Source organism: Cotesia typhae, unplaced genomic scaffold, assembly GCF_013202065.1.
Source record: "Cotesia typhae breed Kobodo isofemale line unplaced genomic scaffold, CoteBio_Ctyphae scaffold_152, whole genome shotgun sequence".
NCBI lineage: Eukaryota > Metazoa > Arthropoda > Insecta > Hymenoptera > Braconidae > Cotesia > Cotesia typhae.
The window spans coordinates 7,527,557-7,541,091 of record NW_027423776.1 but is presented as its reverse complement, the minus strand read 5'-3'; the positions used below and the strand labels follow the sequence as shown (position 1 = coordinate 7,541,091).

The 13,535-nt window shown below is 34.8% G+C and overlaps 1 protein-coding gene across 1 annotated transcript; it reads right to left on the bottom strand.

Annotated features, from left to right (window-relative positions):
- Window positions 1-5,779: 5,779 nt before the first annotated feature.
- Window positions 5,780-7,578, bottom strand: LOC141536399 (uncharacterized). The gene is made up of 5 exons (XM_074256880.1): window positions 7,474-7,578; window positions 7,231-7,387; window positions 7,025-7,155; window positions 6,110-6,510; window positions 5,780-6,033 (listed from the first exon to the last, which is right to left on the bottom strand). Exons 1-5 carry the CDS (start codon window positions 7,559-7,561, stop codon window positions 5,830-5,832), a joined length of 981 nt encoding a protein of 326 aa, XP_074112981.1. The 5' UTR covers window positions 7,562-7,578; the 3' UTR covers window positions 5,780-5,829.
- Between the last annotated feature and the right edge of the window lie 5,957 nt (window positions 7,579-13,535).

Genomic DNA, 13,535 nt, shown 5'->3' with positions numbered 1-13,535 from the left:
CTTAATCAAATCATAGTAATCTAAAAATAATAATAAAAATTCGCAATTAAGATAGCCTTTACCCAAAAACAGTTTCTAAAGAACACATCCGGATAAAGATTGGGTGAAGTATAATTCGTGCGGGGCAAAAAACCATTCTAAAATCACGGTTTGAAATGTATCTGTTAAAATCTTAAACCAATATATAATTTATTTGAATTGCATATAATTTTGACAATGAATATAGTTGGAGTGAATAAAAGTAGTTGATGTAAATTGGGAATAATGAAGGAGGACAGGTGGTAAGCGGTAATCGAAGGTTGTTAGGCTGGTAGGGTATCGTAAGCGAAGAACAGTTGGACAGGTGAATGTGTATAGTTTGTAGGGTGGAGTTGAGTTGAGCAAAACAAGAGATAATCGCGGGAGTACGTACACATATACTTAGAGTGTAGTATAACATATATGCAAAGTGTAGAGTGTATAGCTTGAGCGGCGACGGGACCAGCGAATATCAGCAAGAGTGATGTTGGACGTGAGACCGATGGATATACAGAGAGCAGAGCTGAACGTATATAGAATCTCTTGACGCATGCATCGATGTCCTTCTCTCCCAAGGGAAATCCACTTCATGATGGGAATTCCATTATTTCTCTAACGATATATAAAAGTAGGTATAGCGTCCAGAGCTAGTCCTCCTCGCACTGTCCAGTTGAGGTTATTTCCCGGCTATTCTGACTCTGCTTCAGAATTTACACACCCATACACATATACATATACTGGCACTGTCCAGTTCTCTTTATCCAGTACATCTCTACAACCCTGGAGAGCTCATTCCGCGCAGCACTTATCCCTCTTCACCCCTCAGCTATCTGCTAGCAGTTTCTCTAGCTTGGTGTGTCTCCATCCTATTGTCTCGACTTGTTTAGCCCCGGGCGTCGGGCTGGTTCATCCGTCCATTCCCGTCCATTCGCTTCAATGCTCTTTGACGTTAACATTCGGACACGCTTCAGTTTTACCATTTTTATTTCTCTTCCATACTGAATCACCTGAAGGCTACTCTCTTGGCATCTCATACACTCTGTTCAATACATTCCCATCTACGGGTCACTATTTTTTTATACTGATGAGATCGGAGATGTCCAATGGTCAGACACTTTTTAGAATCGAACTTGGTGGTCATTTTTCCTAGGAAAAAACGAGTCGATATATTTTTTCTCAGGTCAATCACTTCCGATTTTTAAGAATTTTTTCGTTGCATCTTCATCAGTGATTTTTATTTATTTATTGACAAGAATATGCATATGGGTCATTCCATACAAAATTACCTTTTTTTGTTTAGTTGAATTTGTTACAATTAAACAAAACAAATTCATTCAACAGAAGTACAGTTTACTACAATAAGTAAAATTTTATAAAATAGTTCTTTAAAGTCACTTAAACTTCACTTCTTAGCATCTAAAAGTTTTGCTTCAACGTCAGAGACAGTTTCCGAGATAATTTTATTCTTTACTGAAGAATTGTTTGTTCCAAAGAAGCCCTATTTCAAAATCACGTACAACATACTTGACTTAGTCATCTAAAGCTTGACTGGATGCAACAAGTAAATAAATGGATGCATGTATATGAATTTACCCGTATATGGCGAAAGATGTAAAAGAGTATCCGATGAGAGTGACAATAGCGCAAAGAGCCCTTGTCCCAATCGTTGTAGACAAAGTGAAACGCGGACTTTGGGCTGCAAGGTGGGTAGTTTGCGGTGATTGTACGGTGTGGTGAAAGCGCTACGCGTGAGAGGCACAAACCGCTGAATAGAGATAGAGCCAACAATGATCAGATAAAGATAGAGCAGGAGAAGAAAGCCAAATGGGGTTAGTTTACTGGTGAATTGCGGCTGGAAAATTGTGCCAAAAAACATCACCACTATCATCAGGTATATCGATTCTCCTGTTATGATGTTGCTGAGTACATGCGTACCGCAATCGATTGGGGTTTATTGTTTATAAGTCGATCTTGCAGCGAGCTGTGCTGCCAGCGTAAAATAAAATTATTGATCAGAAAAAGCAGATCTTGATGGATATAACGAAGCGTACGATGATGATAATGGTGATGATGATGAAGGTTTCCCAGAAAAATGATACTCGGGTACTAGCGTCGGCGCTGGTTTTCTTGCTCTCTACTCGTTTTCCCCGTGTATTGATCCTCATAATTTCGAGGAGAGGGAAAATACTCTCACGGCCCCACCTCTGTCTCGCTCGGGACCTGAATGTATATAGAGAAGCAGAAGCGTATGCGTCGAAGAGGCACTGAGAGAACGGCCGCTGAGGGCCGCTGAGGAACGAGTAGAGAGAGTTACGATAAGGAGAGGAGGCAGACCAGGAGAAGTTGGGTAGGGTGAAAACCGACCAATAATAACGCCAGCAAGATATGATAATATTATATAATATAGAAAGGTTATATCTTGAGGCCTTATGATTGGCGGATCATATCCTCCAATAGGGTACTACGCGGATGTGGTAAAATTCATATATAATATCTACTAAGTGATGTTCTGAGGTTGACAGCAACCGGCCGCGGGTATAACGATAGATATGAGATCCGGGCACGCCTACGCTATAATCATAAGTCATAAATTTTTTTTTTTGGATTAAGCCCAAGGAGACATCAATTGTCAATCATCAATCATCGTTTATTATCAAGATTAACGTGGAATTTATGGATCCTTTGATGTTGTATTCTTTGAAGAAGTGTCATTGGACAAGTTTGAAGAGTCTCTTCGCTTGGTGTAGGATAGCTTCTGAGACTTTTCGGTCGTAGAGACACTGAAACTTCGTAACTGTCAGCAATTGTCACTTGGATTCTCGAGGCTCTTACAAAATATATCGAATAGAAGGATTCAGTATTCGATTTTTCGAAGCAGATCAAGGTGCTGCATCCAGAGCTCTTGGTTGTTGAATTATTTTAGCAGGATTGTAAGTCGATACGGGAGTGTAAGTGGAGGAATAACTAGACTAGCGGACGGTACTTTTTCAAGTTGAATTGTATATTTTGGATACATAGCACGTTTGTTATACACCAATACCAAAAACCAACTACAATCGGAGATAGAAAACTCCTATATACGAATTTTATTTATTTATTTATTTAGTTTTTTTTATCTTTTTCACTTCTGCTAGCCGATTCTCCTCCGTTGCCTTTTACATCGATATTTCTCGCTCGCGATAAAATTCAACCTTTCAACCGGGCAGTGTTTTATGGCCAATAGGAAATCAAGAGGGGGGAAAAAGAATCGCCGTATATAGTACAATACACATAGGTATGGCATTTTATTGGCGGTGGGAATGGGTGACGAGGGGGATCCGGTGGGAGAAATGTATATAGCATTTTCGGTGAGGGAGTATGCTATCGGAGGATATTGATCCTCGCGTCCGTCAAGTACCCGATGGTCCCTTCTCTTCATCTGATTCTTTTATCGTCTCTTTTTCTTTCGATACTTTTATTTCCATCCTTAATCTATGGACCGTTTTTTTTTTTTTTTTTCTTCTTATACCCAAAACAAAACTGCTTTACGCTTTTAAGACGGAATTTTGGTTAATTGATATAACTTACCAACAAATCTATGACGCGGCTTAAGTGATTAAGATGACCAGTGCGCTCTGCTATATACTAAGTCAGCCAGTTTTAAGTTAGACTTTGAGTTGTAAGTACAAGCGGACAAGTATTGGTTGCGCGCGCACCCTTGCCAACGTGACGCTATCGCTTCTGCTATGCTAGTATCTTAGCTTCGCTAGTAGTGATACTTTGGTCTTTACTTCTTAAAGTAACGTATGGATACATCATAGATCAGATAAAACGTAAAATTTTCCTTTTTTCTCTCGGCAGAGTTCAGTAGGTTGATCAAGGGCATTGTTATAAGCAGGTTGATTAAATATTTATGCAGAAGGTGGAGCTCCGCAATGCAGAATACAGAACAGGACCAAAATAACAAGAACCAAGTGATAGAGTGAGGAGTGAGATGACAAGTGGTCCTATCGGGTCTAATGTGAAGCAACCCCTTTTGTCCGTTACTTTGAACTGACAAGTCGCTATTTTTTATGAAAGCGGAGAGGTAGCTTCTTCTTCACCTACTATACTATACACTTGGATTGTAATATAAGAGGGTGCAAATCCGGACCAATGAGTGAGTCTCTCAGGGGTTGCTCGAGATGGATATGATGGATTTATGGATCTAATAATGTCTCGGCGCGGGATTGGTCCTCGCGGAATATGACGGGCGGGGCCGTTTGTAGGGGGTGAGCGACGGCCACCCTTCGCTACCGCCAACTACGCCACCGTGGTTGTCAACGATTTCGACGTCATCATCCTCGGGTCGTCTCCCTTCTAGGAACGAGGAGAAATGTTGCACGTTTTAGTCCTCTGAAGTAGGGATGCAGTTCTTCTGTATTCTTTTTTAGCTATCCGTTCTAATCATTATCATTCATTTATTAACCTTATTATTATTATTATTATTATTATTATTATTATTAATTTTTTTTTTAATAAAAAATTGTATTTTTTTATTGTTGAATTATTTCAGACTGATTGAGTTATAAAAAATAGAGAGAATTGTATCATAGAACTTTTCTTCTCCTGTATCGATAAAGAACAGTTTTTTTTTTGCAGTCTACTTGATTTTATTTTTATCCCTCGTCTGTCTTGTTTCTGTGACCAAGCTAGAGGCGTAAGAATAAAGAAAGGAGAAGAAAAAGTCCAAGTCCTGAAAGAAGTAGGGGAATTGATGGTCTGAGGCGAGACAAACTTTTTTTTTATCCTTTTTTTTTTTAATTTGATTGTTGCCGCGAGCTGATAACTATACTCAAGATTCTTTTACTGACTTTTTGTTCTTTACGTACACTTTCTCTCTTAATTAAAAAACAAATATTTTCTTTCGAAAATTTTATACATATAAAGCACGCGTACTGATATTTTTATTGCCTATTTAATTTTCTTATTTACAATAATTTTGATCCAAAGAAAAGAGAGTTAAATTTTAGAATTTTTGTTTTATTTTGCTTGCAATTCATGATTTTACTTAATCAATTATTTTTTTTTTTTTGCAATTTATATTATAATAAATGTAGTGAGATTGATTTCTTATTCACAAATTTTTTAAGCCGATAATTGAGAAAAATTTAGAGAGTAAATTATCTTAATTAAATTTACCGGAACTTTTTAAGCTTAAATTAAGATTAAAATTAGAATTTTATTATTAAAAAACAATTTTATTTTTAATTTTGACTCAATTACTAAATTTTTGAGCTTTTAAGATTATTAACATGCTTTTTAAGTGACAATACAATAATTTAATAAGTTTGTCCCATTTTGCTCACCAGGATCTTCAGGATTAGCGATTTTTTAGATTCAAAGACACAGAAGTGTCTTGCGCCAAGTACTAAGGCGTGTGCTGTGACATGCATAACTCCGTCTGTGAGATAAGCCATATAACAAAAGGAAGGATCAACTAAGAAGTTACGTACGATTGACAATTAAAAAAAATTGTAGATTTAAAAAAATAAAATACACACTTTACCGGTGAATCGAACTAAAAAGTATAAAATAGTTTTGAGAAAATTTTTTTGGTTAGAGTGAATTTTTTTTTCTGTATAGAAATATTTCATCGAAATTTTTTTTAAGTATAGCTTATTCAGACTCTAAACTTGAGCTTATAATGTTAATATTATAAAATTTTAGTGAAATTTTGATGAAAGAACTTTTAAACTGACTGTAGTGACCAAAAATCCTCGGAAGTTTTAATTTTTAAGAATAAAAATAACATTTTTTATTATTAATGATTAAGATTCAATGACATTAATTTTATTTTTTCTGATATTTAATTATGTTATAAATATATTGCTTAAGACTGTTGAGAAAATCTAGCTTTTGCTTTGTCCAGTTTTCATTGATGGTGAAATACGCCGGGAAATCGTCGAGTGTATCAATTAAAATTCCCGTTAGTTCAAAAGGATCTTGGGGACGACGTTGACAAACTAGCGGAGACCCTGCGGATCTAGAAATGTTCTGAAATATTCAAAAGTATGATTATTTATATTGTTAGGTATGGAAAAAATTAGAGACTAATGAAGATAATTCTTACATCGTTAACGATTCTTTTGGAGCCGGTTACGAAGATAGAGTCATTGCTAACATACAAGAGTGAAATATTGCTGTTATTTTTTAGGTCATCGATATATTTTTTTTGAACAGAAGCATTATAGATATCCTTTATCTCCAACGGAGTCAAAATTTTACCGTCAGATATTATATTGTAAGGGATTGCAGAATCAATACTCGAATTTGTTTGAGAAAAACCGGGAGCAATTTCAAGACGATAGCATTCTTTGGACGTTTGTTTATCGTTCATGTCTTGCGATGTCATTGAATGTGTGAAATTCGCTGGAGTCATCGAATTTATTGGCTCTTTTAACACTAAGAGTATTGGCGTCTTCATATTTACATATTCGTTGTTTTCTAATTGGGCGTTCGAAAGAGATTTATCTGAAAAAAATTAAAAAGTTATGTTAAAAATTTTTTATGTATAATTTTATGACATAGTAAAAAAAATTTTATGAAAGTAAAAAATATAAAAATGTAAAAATAAAAAAAAATTGAAATGTAAATATAAAAAAAAAATTGATTTGAAAATTAAAACATTAAAAAAAATTTATCTCACTCCGGGTTCAAAATTTCATTCTTCGAAAAAGTAAAAAATTTTTTTTAAATTTAAATCATAAAATATTTTCTTGATAAAAAATGTTTTAATGATAAAAAAATATTTTTTTAATATGTCTCAATTTAGTACATAAGTTATGACTTCTGTTAGCATCCATAATTTATAAATAATAATGAAAATTATCAGGAATTTTGTTCAAAAGGAAAAATCTTAAATTAACAAAACCATTTTCAAAAATTTAATTGTTTTTAATCAACCTTTTTTAAAAAATGATCTTAGTTAAAAATCTTTTATCTCAAATCAAGTTAATCTTTCTATATTGATGTATAAAATTCTTACCCTGTTTCAAGAATCCGTAAAAAGCGTAACTATTCAAGAAGTACTGAACGCTGTGTAGCTGAGTTCGATTTATCGAAGCTAGGTTGTTTTCCCATTTATAGAGACTGATTGCATAAGAGAGTGCTGTAAAACTAGAATAAAATAATAATTTTTTTAATTAATAAAACAAAAATAATTTATTTTTGAAAAAAATATATTTTACTCACTCTCGGACACAAGCTCTAGATGTGAGAACAGCTCGAGGATGAATTAATACTCCATCACATAGATGAAGTCCATTGTCAGGTCCATAAAGTTTAAAAATGGGCACTAATGTTTGAATAACGGCTCTTATCGATTCTTTGTGCAGCTTTGTGAAATCACCTGTAAGAAGGGTTTTATGCAAAAAATAATTTTTTTTAATCTGTAAACTATTAAAAAAAAAAAAGTAATTTCTATAAAAATCTTACCTCGATCTCTTATTATCGATGCTGTGTTGAAAGTGAATAATTGCAGTAATAGCGAAATAAAAAGAAAATATTTTTTAAATTCAATCATTTTTCGTTATTTTACTACAAAGTATTTTCTTAAATATAAAATTATTAAAAATAATTTTTTATAACGCTCACAGTATAGAAATATTTCTTTACTCGTAATAAAATAGTGATCAATTCAATTAGCCGCACTGGTGTTATCTACACTTTTATATCATAAAAAAACTATTAACATTGATCATTGGTATTTTGATAACACGCATTACTGAAGGAAGACACGTATGTGCTTTATATAAGTTAAAAATAAAATTTATCGTGTGAAAAGTCAATTCAGTAACTGCTAATAATATTACGCTAAGTTAAAGTACTTATAAGTAATATTTTAACTGATAATTAAAATTAGATTGTGAATTATGTTTGCCGCTAATTTTAAAGACCGAGAAAAAGTTTTTTTTCTTGCGTCAATAATTACTATTTTATAGCGGATAAAAGTGTGAGCAATTACAATACAATTGAGTTATTAAATTTGATAAAAATAATGGTCTTTAAATTTGGAAATTTTATCTTTGATTTAATAATGGAAAAAAACCTTATGATTTTGAGGATTTTTCTAATGTTTTTTAATTGAACTAATTTAAAATTTGGAAAATTCAATAATGAATAATTTTATCATATACAGTGCTCGTTATTGATAAAAGCCTATCGGTTAATGAGGTCTAGTTAACAGATATTTGGAATGATCAGACTATTAATCCATAAATTTTGATTTTAATTTGTAATTAAAAATTTATTCTATTAAATATAAAGTTTATATTATAAATAAAAAATTTTTATTTTTACAATTGGAGAAAATTATTTTAGAAAGAACTTTATATCTTGATTTGAGAATTTCGTCTTGAAAATCTTTTTTTTTTAATTTGGAAATTTGGAATCTACGATCAAAAGTATATTGCCTATATTTATAATAAAAAAAAAATTTTTAACTCAAAATTTGATATAGAACATTTGTTTCTTAAAAACATCCTTTAATTTGATTTATTTCCACATGTACGACGCAGACTTATTACTCTGGGGTAGTAATTTATAAGGCCGTTAGGGAAATATGTTAGTATGAAAGTTCTGCTGAGGAGAGAGAACGGACTTTACTGATGGCCGGCTTAACTGCGGCATATTATCCAAATTAATTAGCTGAGCACCCCGAGTAGCTGAGACGGACATATTATTTATCCGAAGCGATTTCTCTCCCTGGCGCACTGCCGCATCGTCGGTTACTTCTCAAATCGGTCGGTTGATGGTGTTTTTGGTCCTTATCCTTCTCTCTTTCTCGCATACACAACCCTCATACTCGGTTGACTCGGCATCGTTTGTCTATCTTTCTATTTCCACGCTCCGGTGACTCGCTCTTGATGCCACCGCTTTTGCCTGTCTATTTTACCTTGGTTGTGCCCAAAGGGGTCTTTCATTCCTGCCATAAATTACAGATCATTTTTCGATTTTTATTAAGTCACAGTAAAAAATACAGTAAAATTTTATGTTTAATATTTAACACTTTTTTGAATTTTTTTTTTAATTCAACAGGCCTGTAAAAATGATTTTATTTTGAAGACTCGGTCAATTTTTCATTATAAAAAAATCATTAGTCTTCTAATTTAAGCCGTGGAAAATTTTATAAAAAATCCCAACAATATTGGTCAATATATCATTGGAGTAAAGCCTCCCCTAGCGTAAAAAACACCGAATATATAAAACACCGTTGTAATTTAAACGGATAAAGTTTCACCCCGTGATTATGAGGATTGGAGGGTTGTACAGGAAGTTTTCCGTAGCTTAGCCTCACCCGTTTATTCTTCATAGCGATTGCCGGGGAGTATACATAAACGGGGAGCCGAAGCAAGGGGTAAGATTAAGATATAACCGCGAATAAAATTACTCTTAGCCAGGAAGGTCTTTGCTGGCGTCCACCCTGCGCGGGGGTTAAAGGGGCAGAAAAAGGAGTATCTGATACAGAGAAGAGTAGCGGAAAGAAGGACACAGCAATAATATAAACGGAGGGGGAGGGATGTAACGCTGAAGAGAATAAGCGAAGATAGTGCACGAACCGGAGACCAAGAAAGGATGATGAAGAAGAAGAATAAGAAATGGGAATGGAGAGTTTTAGGGGAAGGGGGTGGAGTATAGCCAGGCTCTTTAATGGCCGGATCTCGGAAATTGTGCGCACATATATCTGCTGGCAGATTTATGAAAGTGCTTTTCTTGTGAAGTGGGGAAAGCTGCTAGTGGTGTGCTTCTATCTGTGTATCAACGGGTAGCACGGTATGCTGTTGCTGCTTGGAACTGACGGTGGTGCTTTCCACCGCTCTTGACGCTGCCACCGAATGCGCTGGGGGGAAATGGTGGAAGCGAGAAGGGTGAAGGGGTGGCAACAACCAAAGACTGGATGGAGGGGGGAAATATATACGCGGGTAGTATGCTATCCTCCGAACGGGAACGGGAACGATTTCCTTCTCTTCTTCTCTTTCCTGGTGATGCTTACTCCCAGTTTCCAGTAGCGGTAAAACTCGCAGCAGCACCTCCATCCCCGAGTTTGCCTCATCGTCGATCCGTCCTGAGAGCGACCCCTTGCCCTTCACCAGCCACAGTAGCACGCTCACCCTCGAGGTTCTCAGCACAACCTCAACTGCTTCTTCTACTTCTGTTAATTCTTTCTCTTTTCAATTCCTCTAACAGTGTAGTGGTTCTGGTACTCTCTGGTGTCGCTCCCTCCCTCTCTACCCCGGCTTTCAGCTATCGGACTATATTTCGCGTTCGTGTAATTTTCCAGTGGGAGATTTATAAGACATTAAGGTGCGTTGTGTATACCGTGATGTATATACAGCGGTCGTTTATCTTTATATTAGTCTTCATGTTTTCCGTCAGTCTATGATGATGAGTCTTCTCTTTGGGCTTCAGGCTCAGGCTCAAGAGGGCGAACGCTCAGATGAATTATCTCAAATCTTATGGAATAAAATTCCGTGGGTTCACGGTTATATATTTGGATTTGTTGATGGAATGAGGCGTCAGAGGAGCCTCTACCGATTGAGGGTGTTTTTACAGTCAAATGAAAACTTTTTGGGGTTAGCTCGTTATTTTCAGGGGTTGGTTTTATACTTTATTGAGGATTAAAATCCGGCTGCTTGAAAGAAGATGCGATTGACTGTGAGGATTAAATAATATGTAATCGTATTTTTTGGTTAGTCTTCTGATTACCACTTTAGTTTTATTTTTTGGGTTAATGTAATTAGTAATTAGAGTTGTTTATGATTTAAAACTCGATATATAAGGCGTAAATTCTATTGTATTGAAGATTACTTGGATCAAGCAATTGTTATTGATGATTCATTGATTTAATGACTTTATTTCAGTGGATTTTTGTAATACTACTAAATTATTGAGATTTTAGATACAGATAATAGAAGTTGTTGAATTACCCATTGTATTAACGATTAATGATAAAAATTAATTTTTTTCAGTGATATACACTAAAAAAATACTACCTGATCTAAAAAAAGTATTCTTTGAAAATTTTATTGGATTTCTGTTATTTTCTATCATAAAAAATAAAATTTATTGTAAATCATTTTTTTTTCCATATTTTGAGTTAGTTTTTCTTTCTTATTTTCGATTTGACCAAAGTTAAATCCTTTGAAAATTTGTGGTGCAATAAAAATCAGTACTTAAGAGTATTTCGCATTAAAAGAAATAAAATGATAGATTTTTCAAAAAGTTTTATCTGAAATGACCGTCTCACCCCGTTATTCAGTATAAAGTTTAAGACTTTATTCTTATTTTAGTGTACGTAAGATATACGTAAATATATAAAACAAAATCTCCCGCATAAACAGAAAACGATGAACGAAAATAACGAAAGGGGAGACGAAAAAGTTTTGTAGTCAGGTCTGTTATTTGATTTTCAATGTTGGACCATATAAACAGATATCCTCTGTGAAACGACATCGTGAATAATTCATAAGTCTACAAAAAATTTATAGAAAATCCTTCAAGAGTCTTAAAAAAAATATACACATATAAAAAAAATTAAAAGTAAATAAATCTTAAAAAAAGAAAGAGATTGTCTGAGAGATTTAAGTTAAAAAAAAATTTTCCCTGAGATTTGACATAAAAATACTTGGTACGTAGTCAGGTAGATGACTAGACAAGGAAGATCATCCAACAAGAGGGAGTAGAGAAGTTGGCGGAGCAGAAGTAACGGGCTCGCGTGCTTGTGACAGCTACCCATCTTTATTTTTCTCTCTCGCTCATATATTTGTCTGTATGTTTTCGGTATTTTTTGGTATATTAGTCTGTCTCCTTCGCACTTGTTTCTCCCTTTTTGCACATGCCACTGAGAGCAGTGTAGTATATACGCGCAACGTTTTCACCGCAATCCGGCTGGAGCGACGAGCTGCTTTTACCTTCTTCCTTTCATTCTCTTTTTCCACCCTCGCCTGTTCAAAAGTGAGGTGAACAGAGTCAACCAGAGTTGAGCTGAGCTGAACACAACAGAGTAGAGCTGCGATTGTCTTAAGCGACAGAAGGCTGCGTCTGACGTCTCCCAATTTGTCAAGCGGTTCACGGAAAATTATTATTTTATTTGGTAATTTATCTCAAGTCACTGTGAGTCTTACTCAGGAACTCCCTTTTACTCACAATCCAATAAGACGCCGCCATTTGATATTTTATACTTCATTTTACCGAGTTATATTTTTTTCTCGAGCTTCCTCGGTTTTAGGTGAGCAATTTTGCCCAAAAATCCCTTCATTTCGCAGAATCGTATTAATTTTACTGAATTATGCAACTTTAATGGATGATTAATAGTAATTAATCCTGAAAATAAAAATTACTGCGTGTAGAAATCAAGTTCCTTAGATCTGTGCCAGTTACTCTAAGCTACGGCTACCTTACAAATTTTACGAAAAAGTGGGGTTAGAATAGAACATTTATTGCCCATTTCAGAGAAAAACAGAAAAAAGAAATAAGAGGTAAATGATATAATTACAAATTGGCATTCTACTGTATTTTACAAAACACTATTCAAGGCTTGCTATGCCCATAGATAATTTTTTAATTTAAGGTAGTGTTAAAAGTCTCCGACGGAGGGCGCATGATCGCTAAATTGTCTCCTTATAAGAGAGTTAAATTTGAGGTGTTATCTAAAAAAAAAAAAAATTTATTCTACCATACTTTTTACACACAAAAAATAAATTTCTTGTTCCAAGAAAATCTTAAGGAAAACAAAACTTATTTTGGAGGAAGAAGAAATTTTCTTGGCTGAAGAAACTTTGACTTCATTCAAAAAATTCTCAATCTTTCTTAATATTTTCTTGAGCCAAGAAAATTTACAATCCATTTAATAATTCTTTTTTTTACAAGTTTATTAAGCATTTAATTTTCGAATCAATTCTGAAGTATCACAGTATCACAGGTTGTTAAAATCAGATAGGACTCTTGAACTAATTCTATACTCTGTATATTCTTAAGAATATCCCTACATCAACCAGTGAATTGTCTTCAAAAGAAATCGGATGCCAGCATATATCCCTACTTTCTTTGAAAAGAAAACTTTGACCAGACCTGTAGCACAACTTGACCCTCAGTTCCGTGAAACCTTGCAAGGTCACCCAGAGAAAACCGAAACCCATGATACCACCTTGCAGCATCATCTAGACGGAGGCTTAATCAGACCAGCTTGAAATTCGGATCAAGTGTGTAAACTATTGATTTCTTTTGTCTGGTTCTATCACCAGACAACTACTTGGACTATCCGCGATTATCATGTTACGTTATGGATGGTTATACCGAGGGTAAGCGTTCATCCCATTGGCTCTCGCGATCCATTGGGCGCACCCCATGGATATCATATCTTTCTCAATGGTCCGCCCTCGACTCGCGGCTATGCTCCACCCCGGACAACAATAATTCAGAGAGAGAGAATATGAGAGCAAACTACGAGAGCGAGGGTCGCTCGCCATTTTTTACCCTCCAAAAATCAAGACAGTCTG

What these genes read in the sequence shown, in the direction of transcription:
- LOC141536399 (XM_074256880.1), bottom strand. Translation starts at nt 7,561, where the DNA reads ATGATTGAATTTAAAAAATATTTTCTTTTTATTTCGCTATTACTGCAA. An exon ending in ATCGATAATAAGAGATCGAG is followed by an intron (nt 7,388 to 7,473) that starts GTAAGATTTTTA and finishes CCCTTCTTACAG; the next exon opens with GTGATTTCACAAAGCTGCAC. An exon ending in CCAAAAGAATCGTTAACGAT is followed by an intron (nt 6,034 to 6,109) that starts GTAAGAATTATC and finishes TGAATATTTCAG; the next exon opens with AACATTTCTAGATCCGCAGG.